At 51.2% G+C, this 19,388-nt stretch overlaps 2 protein-coding genes across 2 annotated transcripts; one reads left to right on the top strand and one right to left on the bottom strand.

Annotated features, from left to right (window-relative positions):
- Window positions 1-23: 23 nt before the first annotated feature.
- On the bottom strand, window positions 24-17,471 carry TGME49_224840 (3'5'-cyclic nucleotide phosphodiesterase domain-containing protein). The gene is made up of 19 exons (XM_002366117.2): window positions 12,757-17,471; window positions 11,739-12,045; window positions 11,071-11,350; window positions 10,575-10,674; window positions 10,042-10,146; window positions 9,532-9,620; window positions 9,259-9,319; window positions 8,387-8,627; window positions 7,431-7,797; window positions 7,181-7,286; window positions 6,569-6,676; window positions 6,092-6,178; window positions 5,481-5,533; window positions 4,870-4,912; window positions 4,407-4,493; window positions 3,700-3,833; window positions 2,392-3,251; window positions 1,897-1,987; window positions 24-1,427 (listed from the first exon to the last, which is right to left on the bottom strand). Exons 1-19 carry the CDS (start codon window positions 13,507-13,509, stop codon window positions 1,325-1,327), a joined length of 3,975 nt encoding a protein of 1,324 aa, XP_002366158.1. The 5' UTR covers window positions 13,510-17,471; the 3' UTR covers window positions 24-1,324.
- On the top strand, window positions 15,725-19,253 carry TGME49_224845 (hypothetical protein). The gene is made up of 2 exons (XM_018780066.1): window positions 15,725-17,695; window positions 18,462-19,253. The coding sequence occupies exons 1-2, from the start codon at window positions 17,528-17,530 to the stop codon at window positions 18,657-18,659; spliced, it is 366 nt and encodes a 121-aa protein (XP_018635960.1). The 5' UTR covers window positions 15,725-17,527; the 3' UTR covers window positions 18,660-19,253.
- The last annotated feature ends 135 nt before the right edge of the window (window positions 19,254-19,388 follow it).

Below are 19,388 nucleotides of genomic sequence, written 5' to 3'. Positions count from 1 at the left end.
GCAATAGCAGAAGAAAAGCGGGCGACCGGGAAAACTGGGGTTGAACGTTGGGAAGCGAGGAAAGAGGTTCTTCCCTCGCGTCTTTGGTCGCAGAAAAATGGACGCTGTCGCACCTGCTCCAACGAGTGGCGACCACAAAACACAACTCGCGCCAGTCTTTCCTTTTCAGGAAAAAAAAACAGCAGGGGCACAGCGAGAAGGCACCTTGAGGAACCCACAGCGCGATACCTGCCTGACCCCTTTCCACAGACGGCGCCCACAGACCTGCAGCTCCCCCGACACACGCAAAAGGGCAGAAAACGAAGACTTTTTCAACACAGACACGGAGAGATGAATCATCTCCGTTGCAGACACACACCAGCCAGCGTTGCTGTGTGAGACACAGCAAGGCCCTCCAGCAAAACCTGGGAGACGGATTTTACCGACTCCCCCCGTTTTGGGCTTCGCCCCCACTGCTATGATAGGCTCTCGGGCAAGAGAAGCTGGAACAACGAGAGGGAGCAGAGACTGTCTGCCCGTCAGAAGCCTGCAAGCAGTGAGGCGCTCACGGCCAAAGACTGGGTTTCGGTGTGTAGAAGGCGAAGACAGGAAAGAGGTAGTGCGGGGGATACATGGGCAAGTCGTGGCGCTTTTCTCCAGTCTAGAAACGCTCGCGAAACGGTTCGCGCGCCGCGACAAACCGCTTCTCTCCACAAAAACAAATTGTGAACGTGCGCGAAAACTGTAAGGTTTCTCGATACACCGCCTGGAACAGACGATGGGAAGACGCAAACGCACGCAGACAGAGTCTCGCCGCGCAACAGAGGCGATTCATGCTGTGAAAAGGACGAGTCAGGCGAACGCGGGGGCCATGCGATTGCTCGAGCGCAGGCTCCAAACCAACAGGCCGTCCAGTTGGCTGCGCGAGAGATGTCGAATCAAAACGTATACAGCGATACGCGGGCGAGAAACCTGCTTCGACAGATCCTGCGTTATTGGGGAAGTCACAGGCCGTTCACAGAGCCTTTAAATCTTGCGCTGCGTTTTCTTCTCGATCAAGTCCAGTCTGACTCTTTGCCACGACTGAATTGCTGGAAGACATGAGCCTTTTCAAGAGCTGGCACTCCTCCATCTCCCAGACGCTTCCTCTCTGTCACGAACCTAGGACTGCGTCCCCGACTCCCGCCGAGCAGGGAGAATGGACGCTGCTCCGACAGGCATTGGAACGCACGACGGTAAGACGCAGACCGGAACGAGAAATGTCAAAGTCAGGGCCAAGGAGGCCGCGAGAATGTGCAAAACAATTCAGGGGCGCTCGCATAACGAGCAAAAAAACGAAGAAGAATTATTGCTTCCGAGACGCGTGGTGTTCTGGATTCTTCATCGTCACCGCCGTCTCGAAGAGTCGTGGCGGTGCGCCTTGGGATGATCCGGCCGGCGATTGATGGCTGGAAAAGAAACCATGCACCAATTCAGATCTCCACACATGTACATGCAGACAATCACAGCTTACATGCGTTGTCTACTTGGTGTAGTTATACAGATATACGTACATGCAAATAGCATGTCCGACACAAGGGCACAAGTAGAGAGGTACGCACGCAGCAGAGCATCGGGTGACATCGCGTTGCTGCATTGCCATCTGACTGTCGAGGAAAAAAACTACGGTGAGATGAAACATCTTCAGCTCTCAGCACGGGGTTTGTCCGTGGAATCGACTTCGCACTGCGATACTTTGCCGCCCCTCTTTGGCCGTCCAAGTGCAAGTAAAAAAAGAATGGAGGCTGTGGAGGGGAAACACCATCCGCCGCAAGAATACCGAAACGCTAGAGACGCTGAACAAGAGACGCAGGCGGTGTGCCTCCTCGTCGTATCTGTTTAGGAATTCGACTTCCTTCTCAGGTGAAGGCTACTTACCTCTCAGAAGCCCCCGAAGTTTCTCGCTCGGATTTCACGGATTTGTACTCGTCCGAATCTGCATCCTCGCTATCGTCTTCCTCCGATAAATCTGTAAACGACGCAAAACACCACGCAAAAGGCACGCTAACAGTCCCCGTGAGATGGCCCTTTTTCTCTCGACTGGACTCCACGATAAGAGACTGAGCAAGGACCAAAACCCAAAACCTTCGTTCGTCGGGATGAGTCGAAGACGAGGCGTGGAAGAGCCAATGTCGAAAACAGTGCCACAAAGTCCTCCCAAACCCGACAACGCACACCCACTGCACCAGGAAATCGTTGTCGTTTCTTTCCCTCTGAAACGTCCATAAAAGAAAGCGGTAACATTTCCGAACTTCTTCAGGCCTCACATCCGGTTCAGATCTCCCACACCCCAGCAAGAGGCCCTAAGGCCCCACACAAAGATTCTCCGATGCCCCCGCCCCTGTCTATGGTTTCGAGTTCCACAACGCGTACCCCCGAAGGTGACGCGTAAGCCAGATGAAGATAATAAGCCCCTGGGGGAAGATCCCGAGTCCGTGTGCGAGGCTTCCTCGAGGCTGAGCTCGCGCGATCGGCCGCCCGAGCTGCTCGTCGAAGTGCGGCTGCCGGTTGCGTTTAGCTCTCCTTTGTCTCTGCGCGCATTGTCGTCCGACGCCCGGGACGAGTCGAGGCCGGCGGCCGAATCTGAAGCTGTGAACGCGAGACTCAGGTTGGTGTCGAGCCTTCCGGAGCCGTCGGTGGAGGTGGAAGCGCCGCGTTGTCCGCGGCGCCCCAGGGACACGACGCTGTCTGCGAAACTCACGCGCTCCTTCACTTTTTCGCCGACGAGAGACGATCCGCCACTGCCGTGCGACCGGCGAGGCCGAGGCAAAACGCGCTCTTCGGCGCTGTCGCCCCGGCGCGACGTCTGTGAGTCGCGGCTGTCCTTCCTCGCTCCAGACGCTACTGGCGCCACTTGACCCCCAGAGGCCCCCTGACTTAACGCGGGCGCCTCGGCCGGTGCTTTTTCTTCGCCCTCGCCCTCTTCCTTCTGCGCCTCCTGCAAGTGCTTTCGAATCACGTCCGGCATCGAACCGATGGTGCGAAGCATCATCTTGCTGTTCGCTGATCGGAGGCCTTGGTCGGGTGCAAAGAACGCCGCGCTCGGCTTCGACGTCGCAGTCTTCGACTGCTGGTGACTAATCCCCGCGATCTTGCGCACTGCGTAGGTCGTCACCGTGTTCCGATCCGCCGCTTCGGCGCTCGTGTGACTCACCAACACAACCTCTGTCCCGGACTCCTGCAGCTCTTGCCACTTCTTCTCGTTGTACTCAATATGCGACAAGATATCCGAGCTGGAAAAGGCGCATTCAAAACAAAGAGAGAAACATGCTGGTGCAACGTCATATCCGTGTGCAGCGCGATTTAGAGACACACAGACAATCCAGACATTAGCGTGGCAGCGCTTCTGAATGCTGCGTGTCTGGGTGTCGGGGAGGAGGCGGGGTTACTAACAAGAAAAGAGCGATAGGAGTTTTCAACCTTCAGAAATGAGAAATAGTGCATTGGAGGACTCGACGACTCCGAGAGAGACTCGGATCCACCGGATGCACCCTAGGCGGAACGTGTAAGAGTTTTCTGGGTCTGATAAAACCCAGAAAAGTCACACTGATCAGAAGCTACACAGATCGGCATCACCGCCCTGAAGGGGGGCGGGGGTGGGCGTGGTGGACCAGCCAGAATCCTCGCTCGTCTTTAAATCGAATGTGCTGTCCTTTCTTCGCAAGGTTTTTGAACACGCACCGGACACGCCCAAACGGGTCGATTTCATCGATTTCTTTGATCAGCGGCTTGACAACGAACTCCAAAAATCCCCCTTGTGACTTTGCCATGTCCGCATGCTTATCGCGATCGCAGAGCGGCGACACGGGCATGTTCTGAAGAACGCACACAGGAATCTTGGCGCTTGATGTGCACAGAAATAGCCCAGACATGCGGGTTCTCAGACAAAGTCGAGAGAACGGAGAAACTGGGCCGCAGACCCCGAGGACACCGGAAGAGTATGCTGACACGCAGCGGCTACATCTTCATCCCGAAGCGGTCGTCTTTTTTTACATCTCGCAATGGACAGAAACAGACATTTTACTGTTCAAGCTCAATATGTCTAGCCACGCATTTTCTGTGTTGTGACGCAGAGCCACAAAACAATCTTTTCAGTGCATTTACATCGATACAAACGTATGTGCCAATACGTATAGTCGCACAAGCTTATACATGTATTGCATTCATTGCACTGATATGTATACACATACATATATGGAACTCTCGGTGTGCCATGGATAGATGTGCCGCACACATGTGACTTCCTATATATCGGCATGTAACTATATATATACAGATAGCTAGATAGATGTCGTAGCGCGAAGGGAGAAGCGTATGAATACGGAGATCTATACATACACCAAGAGAGATAGAAAGTTTTTTTATGTGGACATTTTCGTTCCACTCACCCTCGAGCGTTCTTCGTCACCCTGTAGGTAAAACTCCTCCACCACTCGGGAGGACCACTCAAAGTGCTGGTTCCATGGGACGCACGACTGGAAAGAAAAACACAATCATTTATTCTCTACAAATGATATGTATGTAAGTAAGCATATGTGCACATACATGTTCATATGCATATACATGCATGTGTGGGCATGCATGTATATGTACAAGCAGAAAAGGAAAGTCAAGGTCAACCGTGGAGTAACTGGGGAAACCACGAAATCTCGAAGGGGAAACGATAAGAGATGGACATTGCATCGACACCACAAAATCCATAAATAGAACATATGTGGTTTGACAAATAAACATTCCTATCAGTAAATATGAATGTACGCGCGTATACATACACTTAAGAGGAACTCTCTGCAGGATTTCGTCTGAACAGGGAGAGGACCAAAAGAGTATTGAGGCGGAACTTCGACTTACGTGTCCAATGTCTGCCACCTTCACGCACATCCTCGCGACGAACCTTCAAGAGACATAAGGGTCAGACCAACTCATAAGCATGTGGTATTCTCGCTGAAACAGGAATCTCTCACATGTGTAAGACGTCCATGTGTGGAGAGCACTTGAAAATGCATAAATAAGCGTAGATTTTGTGTCTGAATCGTTACATGGGTAATTGAGGTAACATTTGAACAGTAGGGACAAGGCGAGTATAGGCACGAACACTCGAAGGCATGCATACACCTGGTATGTGAAATACATAATGCACGTAAATGTTGCATAAATGTATTTCTGTAAGAAGTCGGTGCGCCGAACAGAGGCTTGGACAGAAGGCTTAAAAGGGGCAAGACGCATGCACGGCTGTGTATGACTCCAGGTGGAGGCGGCGCCCTATATATACAGATAGTTTCCCTTCTAGCGAAGGGGAAGGTGAGGTCTAAGCGCTTTCGACAGCCGAGTCGGAATACGAAATGCGTGATTCAGTAGGAGAGAAAGTGCTCATGGAAACGAGGACCACCAGATGTTTTCAGAAAACGCACGCACACAAGAAGTACTGGAAATCAAAGACGGCATATCCCCTCGTTTCTTACCACCTGTCCTCTACGTTTTTAACGTAGTTGAACTCAGGAGAGTTTCGCCGAATCTGACAGTGACGTGGAAGAGGAAACACAAAGGCACCACCGTGCAGACACGCCAGAGCTTTTGCTCTCCCCCAAACGCACATCCGGGCATCCCGATCGTCGTGTGAGACAAAGAGGCGAAGCATCATGTGTGCAGGCAGAAAATGAGGTGTCTCTTTCTAGGCCAACGCCTCAACACGAGGACGGGTGGAGAAAACTATGCATGCAGCGGCGTTCATTCGATGCACTTCCACGTTTCCAGATGCGTCCACGTCGTCCCGTATCGACACATCTGTTGATTAACGCAGACGTGGAAAAAACGAGAGGTGCACAGACGAAAGAAAATTACACAGACAAAACCGTGTAATCAGAAGCACCCCAGCGTGCCTACAAGCTGCCAAATATATACACCAATATACATGCGTATACTAACACATGTACAGATGTATCTCTCTCTATATGTATCTCAATAATTTTAGGCGAGTACGAAGGGAAGCAGGAGCCGGCGTGATGTTGATGGGAGCGCAACGACGCGCTACGCAGGTGGTTTCTGCGAAGATCCTGAGAAAGGCTTGACTTACTCGGAAACGCGACAGACTCTCGAAATGTTGTTTCATGTCGGTCGCGAGAATGCATTCAATAACGTATTGTCGAATATATCGGAAGCTCTGGACGCAGAATGAGTGAGAAGCGCGAAAGAGGACACCGTTTAGCGGATGGATAAGAAAGAGGACGCACAAATACGCTGCCAGAACTGGGGTGTGCCTGGCGAGATGTGCGCAGTCGAGATGCGGTGAAGCAGGACCCTTTTCAAAGGATAGACCGAGGCAGGCAAGAGCATTTTTTGTACACATCCATCCACCTCCATATAAATATGTATGTGAATCTTAGACTGATGGAGTAGATATGGATATAGATACAGATAGACTCAGATAGATTGGGTCGACAGCTAGCAAGGAGAACTCTTGGAAGTCTCTTCTCTTCCTTTCTCCCCCCCCTCCCCCCCGTGTTCGCGGACTTGCGTGCACGCAAAAGGCAGTTCCTGCTGCGGGTCTTACACTTTCATCGAGGCAAGCGAAGATGTTGCGGTCCTTGTTTTCGAGAGTTCGGAAGGTCAAACAGCTGTGGAAGTTCTCAAGAACAGCGACATCGTTGTAGATAACTGCCTGAGGGTGGCAGAGCATGGAAAAACAAACTCCAGTGTTTGAAAGATGTGGTTTAAGAGAAATGCAATCGCGAAGGAAAATCAAAGGTGCCGCGCTCCTCCACACACAACCGTCCACCTCCACCTGCCCGCACACAACTGGGCGCGTTGTCAGCACGGAAACGATCTGTGCATCTGACTGCACAAATGCACCCGCCTCTTCCCCACTTAGGATGGCTCTAAAGCTCTCCGATTGGTTCGACGTGAGTGGCTGTGCGCAGTGAAAGACATGCATAGATGTGCATCTGAACAGATCCCTTCAACCATCACACAAAAAGGTAGACACACATAGATATAGATATAGATAGATATAGATAGAAATATAGATACATATACATTTAGATAGAGAGATAGAAATATTTAGGTAGATACAGAGAGATAGATATAGATAGGTAGATATAAATAGGTAGAGATGGGTAGATAGACAGATCGATAGATATAGATGAGTCTTTGGTTAGTGCCTTACGAGAGGATCGAATGCGTTGATGAAAAACTGGTTGTTTCTTCCGGGATGACCGACGTCGTGGCAGAGCGCGGCGACTGTGAGGGTGACCTTGTCGATCGAGTTCATGCTGCAAGAGCGCAGAGAGAAAAACCAGACTGTGCGGGTTGCCTCGAGAATTCTCTATTTCATCTGTCTGCTGCTCTGCACGTGGAAAAAGCTCATCAGTTCCGTTTCGTTTGCCGCTCGGACACACGACTGCCGTTTCGCTTACTTCCTCTGGGCGTTGAGCATGCGCGTGAGGCATTCTGTGAGGTGTGCAACTTCGGCGCTATGGATTTTGTTGTGATACGGATTGTCGCGATACTGCATTTGGATGGCATGGAGGAAGCGAATGAGGCGGACTTCCTCGCACCCCAGGTCGGGAACTAGGCGACACAACAGGGCGTAGCCGACCTCGACGATGACATTCTCCGTTTGCGAGTTCAGATGCAGCATGTCGAAGTCCCAGTCGACACCCACAGAGGTCAAGAGTGCCGCGGTGTGTTCAGGCATCGGCAGATTCTTGAACATCATCCCCGGCATCCCGTTCTCGCCCAACACACTGTTAATTTGTTCGAACCCTGAGCCGAACTCAAAGCCTGCAAAGGAAAATCAGCAGAGCGGCGACTGAGACGCGTGGAGAGATCCGGAAAAAGGCACGAGGGGGACGTAGACGAAAAGGAAGAAACAAGCACTGTTGACTCCCTGCTACACATTCGAGAAGAGTTCCCAGGATTCTAAAAACTCCATTTGTTTACCGCACGAGTCAAACGCACACGATGCGCGCGAAGGTGGAGAGCAGAGCCCTCTGGCTCCGAGAGACAGCAAGCCGCAGAGAAGCCCTCAAACCGCGACGGGCGGTGTTTGAACGCGGCAAAGATTCTTCATGTGGCGGAAACGCAGGTGAGAGTGATCAATTATGGGATCTACGTTTCCTGATTCTCAAACACTTCAAGTCTTGTTTCAGGCATTCAAGTCGTATAGGGTTCGACTCTCAAGTCGAAGGGCCTCCGCTCTTGTCCGACCCTCTCCAGCGCGCCGGTCTGTCTTGAACGCACCCGCCCAGTCTACTTTTCCATTCCCCCCTCCCTCCTGCTGCCCTTCGTGTTCTGAGCGCTTTTCGAGATATTCTCAAATTCGAGTCCCCTCTGGTATCATCGCGGGCCAAAAAGTTGCATGCGCACTCACCAACAACGGGGCTAGACGAGCTCCTCGTTGGACTACCGGCGGTCAATTCCGTGACGAGCATGCTCGTGTCGCTGCCCAGCTGAAGCCCTCCTGATGTCGCGCCATGCGACGGACCTGATGCCATCGAACCGGCGCCTGAAGTGAGGTGCCTCTGAGTGCTCTTGCTCCCGCTCCGCTGCGGTACGTCGCGTATCGCATTCTCCGGTTTGTTGTACAACTCAATGAACTGTCTCTGAACCTCCTGCACACGAAAAAAGACATCGATGGGAAGACGCAGAAAGTGAGACAGGGACTGTCACGCATTTCAGTTGGCAGTGCATGAATCGTTGTTTGTCGTAAAAGCTCCCAGACAATGATTGACCGACAGCACCGGAATGGAAAATACCCAGGGGCATGTGCTACGGCAGAACCGCGAGTGTATGCAAGGGTGCACGTCGGGCATTTGGTAGAATCCAGGAAGGCGAACAATGGTACATGTGCCTGTCGAAAGCGACGGGCCGGAGTTGGGAAAGCGGCAGGAAGAAAGTAAGGAGCTATGTGCATGCAGAGAAAGATGGGTTACGGAGTGGTAACTGAAGATAGCCTTCTCTCGTTGCACATTGTGCAACCAGTCCCATGTTTCTACAAGCTCCCTTTACCCAAGGAGGAGTCTAAACAGTGCCGAGCAATCTGCTGTCAACGTGAGCCACTGGCACAGAGAGGAGACAGATGGCGTGGTGCCATAGACACGCCCGCATGGAGAGAGGTGCAGGGTGGGACTCGAAACAGGGATACAGGTCAAAGCCAGGACTGAGAGAAAACCTCGTATTCCACTGAGAGCTTCCTGTCTCGAACGCCACATCGAGTTTCCGGCGTCTCCTGCTGGCCCTTACATTCGTGTCAGCGAAATGGACGGAGTAGAGGTTCTCGGTCTGGGTAAGAATTTCAAGGATTCTGAAAAAAAAAGCGACACAAAGGTGTGTTCGCCATCTCGGTAGAATCCTGAAAAGAGAGAACGCGCATATATCTCTTCTGCGTGCTGACGTAGGGTCATACACGACCCAAAAGCAAATGAAAACGAAGCGATGTGCACAGGCGCAGCTTCCACACGAAGGAAACCCCGCGAAAAACGGATATGGGACGCCGACTTCGCGAACGGCACCTACCTTTCGAGAAGCTTCTCCATCTGAATCAACTCCTCCATAACGTCTGCGCGACGGCCCCGGCTTCGAGCCATACCACACAAGGTCTGACACTGTCCAGGAAAGCAAAAAAAAGCAGGGGTAACAAAATACTCCTGTCTCTCTCTACAGGCATCTTCCCCCTGCTATGCACACTGGCGGAATGTCTCTTCTCTGTGCAAAGTGCCGGCTTGGAGCTAATCGCGAAGAAAGAGACATACACATGCGCGCACAGTCGTATCCACGTAGAGCAACCCAACTGCAGATATGAAATTGATATCTTGCAGATGGACAGGTAGAGTCGATGCAGATAGGCATGCAGCTATATAGAGAGCCGGCCGATAGATGCAGATACACAAAGCGGCGAGGAAACAAGCACTTGAACAATTCAGTGCCGGAATCATGTCCCACGTATGCCTCTGAAGTGGACGTTGAAGTGTGGGCTACATTAAGAGAGAGACAGCGGAGAAGAAAAGGCATGTGCATCTGCTTCACCTCTTTGACTTGGGAGATCAATTCCTCGACAGCAGTCGAGCTCTTCTTCTGTTTTTTCTGGCTCTTTATTCTGGCGTTCAAATCCGTCAGCTTCTTGCTGGTCACCTGGAAACCACAGAGAGGAAAGAACATGAAAAATGCCGAGCAAAACGCATCGGCTTTAGATCTCCTACAGTCCAGGGTCTCCACAGATCGGCAGAGGCATCTACGCACATACGCAAGCACCTATAGACATACACCTCCATGTGCGTGGGTGGACAGATGTGGGCAAGCATATGGATATCCATGCAGGGTATTATTTGTCATGCCCGAGCAATCTCCCGTTGGCCTCCCGTCAAGTCGCAAGAAGAAATGTAGTCGCCAAACGGCAGAAACGTGACGCGAGCCGACTGCCGCGCGTGTGTGACCAGACACAAACATAATGTTCGGAATATCGGTAGACGCATCCGCCAAAACAGAGGCTGCTATTGACACTGTAACTGTGGAAAAGGGGAAAAAGATGACACACACTGACTCCGGGAACGGGGCCTTACGCGCCATGAACAGAAGAGAAGTCGATGCTGAAATTCTTGCGCATATCGTCCAACGAATCCTGCTATCGCCACGAACGTGAACGCAAAGAGGAATAGGAACCTGAAGGAAAAGTCACACATTCGCGTGCACCAGGCAGGCGGGCAGAATCTCCTGACTTGAGAAAATAACAACTGCCGGCGCCAGTCCTTTTAACCCGCATTTACAGAGATATGACTATATATGCGAATGGTCTGAGTCGTGAATTTGCATGCATTTACAGGTACACAGGTGGCGGATTTGTCTCTGTAAGGATGCGTGTTCCAATATACGAAGGTGACTCTATGTGCGTTCAGTCACTGTCAATTCTGCATCGGGATCCGTCCGTTTCTGCGACACAAGGAGTGCGATTTGGTAATGTTTGCAGAGCAGGGGAGGTGAGCTGGCCGCGGAGGACGGTCGCCGGTGGGTTTGGCGGGTGTCTCAGTCCTTTTCGTCGCCCGTATTCTGGGACCTTACGATTCTTGGAGCGGAACGATGGAAGGGTACTTCCTTTGCAAAAGAATGAACGGGAGTGCGCAGATGGGAACGACAACGATGTGGAGCGCAAGGGTGAACTTGGTCCTGGACGGAGACAGGGTGTCCATGAACATCATGCCCGTTCCGAAGTGGACGATAATCAGGCCAATGGCAATAATCGGGACCTTGAAGACATGCAGCATCTGTTTCACGTGGACTACGTAGAGCGCAAACGGGAGCCACAGAGCCTCGTGGAGGGAACCGACGTCGCCTTGTCCCGCTGAACACAGACGGCCGCATAAACCACAGAAAGGCTTGAATACATGTGGGAAAAGACATACATGGGCCCGGCGCCTCGAGATATCGAAAACCGTCGTGTCGCAGAGCGCTGCCCGCCTCTATATACTGAACTCGCCTGGAGAGCGACGCACAGAGCACTGGAGAGCGAGTTAGAAGAGACCACGATGGACGCAACGCCCGCCCCTGCACCCTGATCCCAGAGTAGAGACCGGAACGTTGTTTATTGAAGAACATTAAAAAAAATGTCTCCATCCCACCTTTGTGATGCGTCAGGCCAGGCGAAATGCGCTGCGTCCTGGATCCATAAAAGAACGGAACGGAACAGGGAAAAGGATTTCAAAGAACAGCAAGCGAAGACGAGGCCTTACCCATCATCTTCAGCTGTTGGGCGCAGCTCGCAGCATTCAGAGAGACGGTCTCCAAAGCTCCCGTGACGCACGATGGGTTCTTCGCGCAGGCCGTCATTGCTGCGCCTATATCTGCATTATCCTGTTTGAGGGCCTGCGTGTATTCGAAGAGGTCTTCGTTCCCTTGAATCATGCGACAGATCGGCGAGAGTTTCCTGATTTCTGCGGCCAAGTCGTAGTGCGCGGAAGTGAACAGAAGCTCCATGGGATCTGGCACAACCACCAGATGTGGAAATGTTGCTAGGACAACCATCAGAACGGTCATCCACTGCAGGAATACACAACGCAAATGCTCTTCTGTATTCAGGGGCAGCCAAATGTGTGCAAAAAGGGAAATCCAAAGGCATTCATCACTCGATATATATTTATATATGTATATGAATGTATATTCATGTATTTACACATCTGGAGGGAATGCGCACAGAGTGTCTACAACTATGACTAGGAGTTCAGCCACGTCTACGGACGGATCCAGAAGCAACCTCCTGTGAGCAAGCGGAGAATGTGGAGATCGGTGTATAACACGAGGAGTCCTTCTAAATGAAATTTTTCTGTTGATATGTCTAGGAAACAACATGCTTGCAACGAAAAGCAGACGTCGCCGACGGGGGAGTCACACGGCGGTGTCCCCTGAATCCGTCCACGTATACAAATGTACTCATATAAAAGTAGACGTATGAATCTGCGCGCGGAAGTGGATCCACCTGTCTGAAGTCACACGCTGGATACAGAGAGCGGAGGTATCAGTACAGGTCACGATGACCAGGATATGTAATGGTGGGTAGACACACTAGAGAATCCTATCACCGGGGCGCCGCCGTCAAGGCGTAATAAGGTGTGACAAAGCATGCAGATTTGATTCGGCCGACTCAGAAGAAAGTTTTCGGTAGCACATGATGCAAGAAAACAGGGTGATCTTGCTGCTTCTTCTGCAAGTAAAAGCCGGTACAGAAAAAAGTGAAGAGTTTCGTGTGCCTACCAGGAAGACGATGGCGTATGAAAAAACTTCGTAGTGGTTGCGCAGACAGGGGCAGAATCTTGGGAATAAAATGCATAACAGTGAAGCAAGTCCGACAAGGAGGTCGACCCCGCAGGCGGAGTGGAACGCAACCCAGGCGCTATAGGAGTGTTCACGCAGGTCGATGGACTGAAAGCAGTAGTCGCCAAGATACCAGGCTGTCGGGATGATGAAGAGAATTGTGAAGACAAGAACAAGGAAGTCACGGCCAATGAACAGTTGACCGCAAACCTGTCCGTATTCCGTCTCTAGATCCCCCTCCCTGAAGCGAAGAGGAAAGAAGCGAAGGTACTGACTTGCGCTGATGCCCTCTGCTGTTTCACTCCGCGTCGTAGTTGAGCTCGCCATCCCTGCTATCCGTGTCTTTGCATTCGTGTACGCGGTGTGAAAGTCCGTTTCACTGTTGAAAATATCGGACACAAACACATCTACGGATTCCCGCAGCCGGCCGCAAAATCCCTTCTGCCATGTCGCCTCTTCCGTGAAGTGCGACGAGTAGGCGCTTGCCTCTTCCATAGCGTCCAAAGTTCTTTGTCCCGTGGGTGTATCTCCATTTCCCAAATCGTCAGTCGTGTCTTTCGTCAGGCGCCTGCGTTCTTCCCCCAACTCTCCTGTTGTGTCCCTCATCTGCCCAAGTTCCACATCCTCCACGTCGCGATTCTGCAAATCGCTCTTCCCTGCCGACAAGCTGGACCTATGGCGAGTTCCCTCCATCAGAGCGACTGAAACATTCGTACGTGCCAGAACCGTCTACTTTCCTCGGCTTTGTCGAATTTTTCGAATCCACCGGTTGTAAAGGGAGTTCTGCTGACGGTGGTTGATAGAGCATCAGTGAGCCGGCGCATCTGCCCGCTGAGCCTGTGAGCATGCAGCCGTAAGGCGAGGAGCCACAGCAATATAGTTCGCTCCTCTTCAACTGCGGGCGGGCTCCTATTGAGAACTGTCTTCTCGTGTGCACTGAAGGCGAGGGGGGAAAGGTAATAGGACAGATGCGCAAGCTGCATGGAAAATTCAAGACGGAACTCATAGGAAACCTGTTCATGCCAGAGGGCTGGAAAACCACGGTATTCCACCTCTGAGAAAGTGAAATGAAATAGTCGCAGCGAGGAACTGAATTGAAGTAAACTCCTCCAGGACGGTGGGGCTCCCGGAGAAACGGACGCCAAAAAGCCTCACTGTAGGCAGGCTGTTTTTCGCTCAGCCCTTCCAGCTTGTAGACACACCATATAATTCATTCGAAACTAGACGGTGGCACGGAAAAAAATCACGAAGAAATGTTCTTGCTTCTTTATCGGGCAGCACAGACAGTAAACGTAAGCTGGCGAGAGGCCCGGATGTACCCGGAAGATTCACCGGCAGAGAATGTCCCGGGCAACCCTGTCTTTCCACAAAAGATGACAGCCTTGTCCCTCGAGACCCAACCCGTTACACGACACGACAGACTTCACATTCCGCAATTGAGAAAACTCTGGACAGTTCCAATCAAGATTTCGGCGAGCTGTCCAGGCCATAAGCGAGGAGCATTGCAGTCTGGTGAAGAGGACGGAGATGAAATTCCACATGAAAGTGTCCACACGTAAAACTTCACGCTGGAAAAGAGCGCAATGTTTCGCAGAAGAGCCCGATGGAAGAAGGGAATTTCACGAAATGAGCGGAAACAGTGCAAACACGAAAGACGAGGTTCGTACTCGATAAGCTGGCTGGGCTGCTGCATCGGCGTACCAGTAACGCCGGAGTAGACGAAAGATATCGCGCGCAGTCCCCATGTCTTGAATCGGGAAAGCTTGTCTTTTGGACATGTCCCTTTTTGTCCAAGAAAAAGATGGAATAAGGGCGGTTCTACCCACGATCGAAGCTGCTCTCCCGCAAAGAAAACCAGCCTGGCAAGCGCCAGGACTAGGGCTGCCCAAACCGAACGGCCTCGGACACCGTCCGCAGAGAGAGAGAGAGACAGTGAATGCATAAGTAGACAGAAGGCGGAAGCAGAACACCTCCACCGAAAAAGTGGAAGAGGAGGGAAGGCAGAAAGAAAGAAGGTACACAACGGCAACATTTAGATGCGGAGAGCTGAGTCGTTTTGGGGGTTCGCATGAAAACCCCCAGGGCAAGCGAGTGGTTCATGCGCCTTGGAGCCGACAGCCGTGCAGAAAACCCAGGACCTGGGGTGGCGGCAGAAGCTAGAGAGCGCGAAACAACCGTTCAGAACGCTAGCAAGATGAGTAATTTGTGAGAGACAGGTGCCGGGAGGGGAAAGCGGAATTTTGTCAGGTTTTCCACTTCGGTGCCGCGCACTTGATTAAAGGGATTATCCGGGTGACACGGTGAGCCGCAGTACTCAAACAGACGGATTATTCACCAGACCTGAAGATGGAACCAACGACAGGCTTAATGACAGACTAGGCAACCCTCAGTGCGCCCTGTCGAGCCCCGCTCTTCCTGCAGCGTGTATTTTGTTCATCTTCGTTCGTATAATCAGGCATGCAGCTCGAACAGTGTGTCCGTGGGCGTAAAACTGGAGACTGCTATGCCCATCTCAAGAGTCCCGGCACAGAGACTCTGGAGGAAGTTCCTGAACGAGATTTCGCTCTTCTTCGGTAGGGCCACGGAGGCTTGTGGGAATAGGAGGGCACGACAGCTGTTACACACAGGCTGATTCCATTTGTCTGCGCTGTGTTTGTGTGCTCCTCTTACTTTGTCTTCGAAAAATATTTCAAGTGGCACAGGCGGGTAAAAAGTTGAAGGAAAAATTAAGTCCAATATAACCGTCGCGTGTTGTGGTCTCATCAGAGGAGAAATTGTATCAGCGGTAGAATGCCGGCGTTCCGGGAAATACCTTGGAAGTGGCTCTCTGCAGCAATCTCAACGCAGAACGTCCTTCTCTCATCTGTCTTATAAGCATAACAGATGCTTTTGAGGCTGACATCAGAGCCCCATCCGGTGGAACAAAGGAAGCCAATAGTTGTCTGTCATCTGCAAGACAAGCTTGTAGTTACGTCCGCCTGCAACGTTGTCGGAGACTGATTTTTACTGCGTCTTCTGATACTGACTTCTCTCTCCTCTGTAATCAGGATCCTATTCTGCAAAGGACGTAAAAGGTTCCTGTGTTCCACGTAGAAATTCCACTTTGAAGAACTATCTGCGGTAGCAGTTCCATGCTGTCTGGTGGAAATGAAAAAACTCGCCCAACGGTGCTTTCTGGATTGTCCCCTCTCAAGCTCGAAGTCGTGTAATAGTGTCTTACTGTCTCCCTGTGTATCTATTAAATGCAGACTGGGTTAAAACGCTGAGTATAGCCGTCTCGGTAATTGCCGTCGTCTCTCATCTGACACTGAAGTACTCTTTCCGTATCTTGCACAGCAACGAGGAATGGGAAATAGTCAGCAGAAAGCAGCTTGTGAAGTGGAAAACATGAGTCAACCGAAAGTGATACTGCACAATTCACGATTGAAAAGGTTGCAAAGCGCGTAAGAAGTGAAGTTGGTGAGCCGGTCGTCTTCTTGTTATAGTGCTTTGAATGTGTGTTTCGCAAGAAGCCTTTCATCACGCGCAGAGTTCTGTTTTCATGACATGCGTAAGACTCGGACAAGTCATGTATTATGCCCGTTTCTCATCGTCGTAACGAGTGGCGGGATATTGCAACAAACCATTCTTCCAGGTACCATGTATGCCTTTTTTATATAAACTGCTGCAAACGGAAATTGTCTTTTGCGGAACATCTCGCTCGGCACATACTTGGCAGTCTTCTGGGCAGTGAGAATGCGGTGTCGTAATACAACTCAATTACCGGGTATGTATGGAACTGGCATGTTGACGGCTCATACTCACAACTGGCGGTGGCCTCATTCCAAGTAATTACCGCTATACAGAGTTAGGGCTTCTTTTGAATGCTGATTTGGACAGCATTTTGAGGACGAAATGGACTAAATGGAAGCTTATGCGGAATGCTGTGACGCGCAAACAAACTTGTCGACTCAGTGCAGTACCCGATACGAGACCGCTGAGCTCTACGGAGATTTCTGCGCGGAATTCACACTGCTCTGGCTGGCCCTCGCTCTTCAAAAATGATGCAGACCCGCCGTAACTACCTGTGCTGATCTGCACGGAGCGGTGTTGCTCTACCATTCCTACAACTACTACTATAATTTGTAACTTGGTCGTCACGAGACAAGGAGACGTTTCCAGGTTCAGCGACCGACAGTTTCGCCAACAGTTTTTGCGGGAGTGTAATATTGGACGGAGAAGAGCACGAATTCGTTCGATTCGCGGCGCGTCATTTGTCTTGTGGGCCCCTCGTAGCGGTCGCCCCCCCCCCCCGACCGAAAACATGCCATGGGCTTTTGAGCCGCAGCCCCGTTTAACGCAAATGCATTGTAGTAGAGCGGTCTTTCCGCGAAGATGCCAACGCAGCCTTGAATACCTTTCTTTGAATGAACTGCGGCCGTTCATTCACTGCGTTTCCCTGGTGTCAAACTCCTGCCTGCACGTCCACAAATTCATTCCACAACAGAGAATTCGGATTTACGTGAATCTTAAATGGTCTCTTGCCCAGGGCAAGGTACGGATCAGCAGCGAGAAAATTACAGAGAGAAAAACTTGCGTCCCCCTGTCGGATACTTCGCCGCCACAGGATTCGCCGTCACAGGATAGAGGTTGAAGTGAAGAGCCGCCTAAAAGTGAAGAAAAATCCAGGTTTACCTTCTGTCGAAGCAAGCGTTGGACCTGGGCTTTCAGGATGCTTCCAGTCACGTACAACCTTAACAAACCCGATGGAGGTGGCATCCTCCCGTCTAGTCCTCAGGCCAAGATTACAGCAGCAGTCAAAGCTGGAATGCTCGATTCGCAGCTACGCGTTCGAGACTTGAATGCATATCGGACATCGACCGCTGATATGACTCAAGGCGTAAGTAGTAGGTCTGTACAAAAACGGTTCTAAGTATCCACGAGGACCCGGCAAGTCTTCCATGACGACACCGTCCTCCCGTGTCTTCGACACGTGAATCTCTTTCTTTCCTCATCGAAATATGGCTCGTGAATGAATGTGCTGGTGAGTTGAACGTGTTGGCCGCGCTAATGCTTAGGCACCTCTCAAGCGAACGGAATCGCAGGATAAGCATGCATACCTCCTTCTCTTGACAAGAAGAAACGCTCCTTTGCCACCAGTTCACCTGTGTTTCCAGCACCCTTTGATCGACCAGTTCCGTAACACAGCTTCCCCATTGAATAGCTCACCATGGAGTCTCCACAGACGCTTGTAATCTCCAGTCCGATATCCAAATATACATCTAGATAACGATGCCTGTTGTTTCTCTTTCACAGTTGGATTCCGTATCCCAGGAGTCATCGACGTCAGCGTTATGTATGAGAATACGGGCTATTTTAGGACAGCGTGAGTTCTGTGGCCTACCGTGTCCGCTAACTTGGTCAGACATGCACTTCAATCTTCCTCAGTAACACACTATTCCTTCGTGTGATCAAGCTGAAGCTGCCTGTACGGCAGTTTATCCATTCAATGAGGGTGTGCGACCATCTGCAGTGTCGCAGAGGTGCATCTTGGCAGAGCAGTACTGATGTGGCTTAGCCCTACTTTCCTTCCTCTAGAATAATTTCAGAGTCACGCACGTGCCTGAAGACTCTTTACTCATCTAATCTGTTATCCATGCTTCCAGCTAGAGACTCACGTGAAAAGCTGTATGCCCTCTGGTTACGGCGGCCACGTCCCGACAATGAGACATGACGTGCTCCACCGCAACACACAGTTCGACGACAGATTGTACAAGCTAACACATGACCCAAACAGAGACACATTCGGCGACTTTGAGGACAACCTACAAGGGAGATCGTGTCTGACGAGGAACCCCCGGTGAGCGGCACCTCTTGTGACTCATTCGGAAGTAGCGCGCTGGCAGCCGTGAAGGAGCCCTGCATATACAAACAACACTTTTATTGCTGTGACGATTGATATTCAATGTTGTGGTAGCGTTGTCTGAACGAAACGATCGATGTGGCAGCTGGTCGCCACGCGGGTATAAACACTAGTCATTCATTTCTCAAAAAGCAGGTTACCCCACCTTTTCACTTTATTCTTGTATTTTCAGAAGACCTGGGACAAATCCGACAAAGGGATGCTTCCCGACCGGCCCTGTTGTGCCTCCATGGGCAGTTCTCAAGCCCCAGCGACCGCCACCCAATTATCACAACGCAGAAGATGCCACTAAGAAAACTCTTGGAATTTTTCGCTGACAGCATCCCGATGCAAGTCAGTGAGAACAGGGCTAACGAAACTTTGTGCTGCACGAAACAAATAGCTGTTTGTTCCTTTGGAGGCTTGCCTGAAACGGAAGAATTTTCCCGTGGGCTGCTGGCGCCATTTGACTGTGGGATTCTTCTTCAGAGGTATGGCCACCAAACCGCCTGCCTCAGGTAGATTCTATCAGCGGACAACTGAAATTCAACTGGAGTATCCACTTTGGCAAGGTTCTGTCTTGCTGGTACTGTTGAGTGAAGATGGTCTTGCCCATTTTTGGCTTTCGGTAGATCTAGACGCTCCTGTTTGCCGGTGCGTCAGTTAATCAACTGTTATCAGGAAATGGGAA

Source organism: Toxoplasma gondii, chromosome X, assembly GCF_000006565.2.
Source record: "Toxoplasma gondii ME49 chromosome X, whole genome shotgun sequence".
Classification (NCBI taxonomy): domain Eukaryota; phylum Apicomplexa; class Conoidasida; order Eucoccidiorida; family Sarcocystidae; genus Toxoplasma; species Toxoplasma gondii.
Note: the sequence above shows the minus strand (reverse complement) of the source record. Positions and strands in the feature narration are given on the sequence as shown.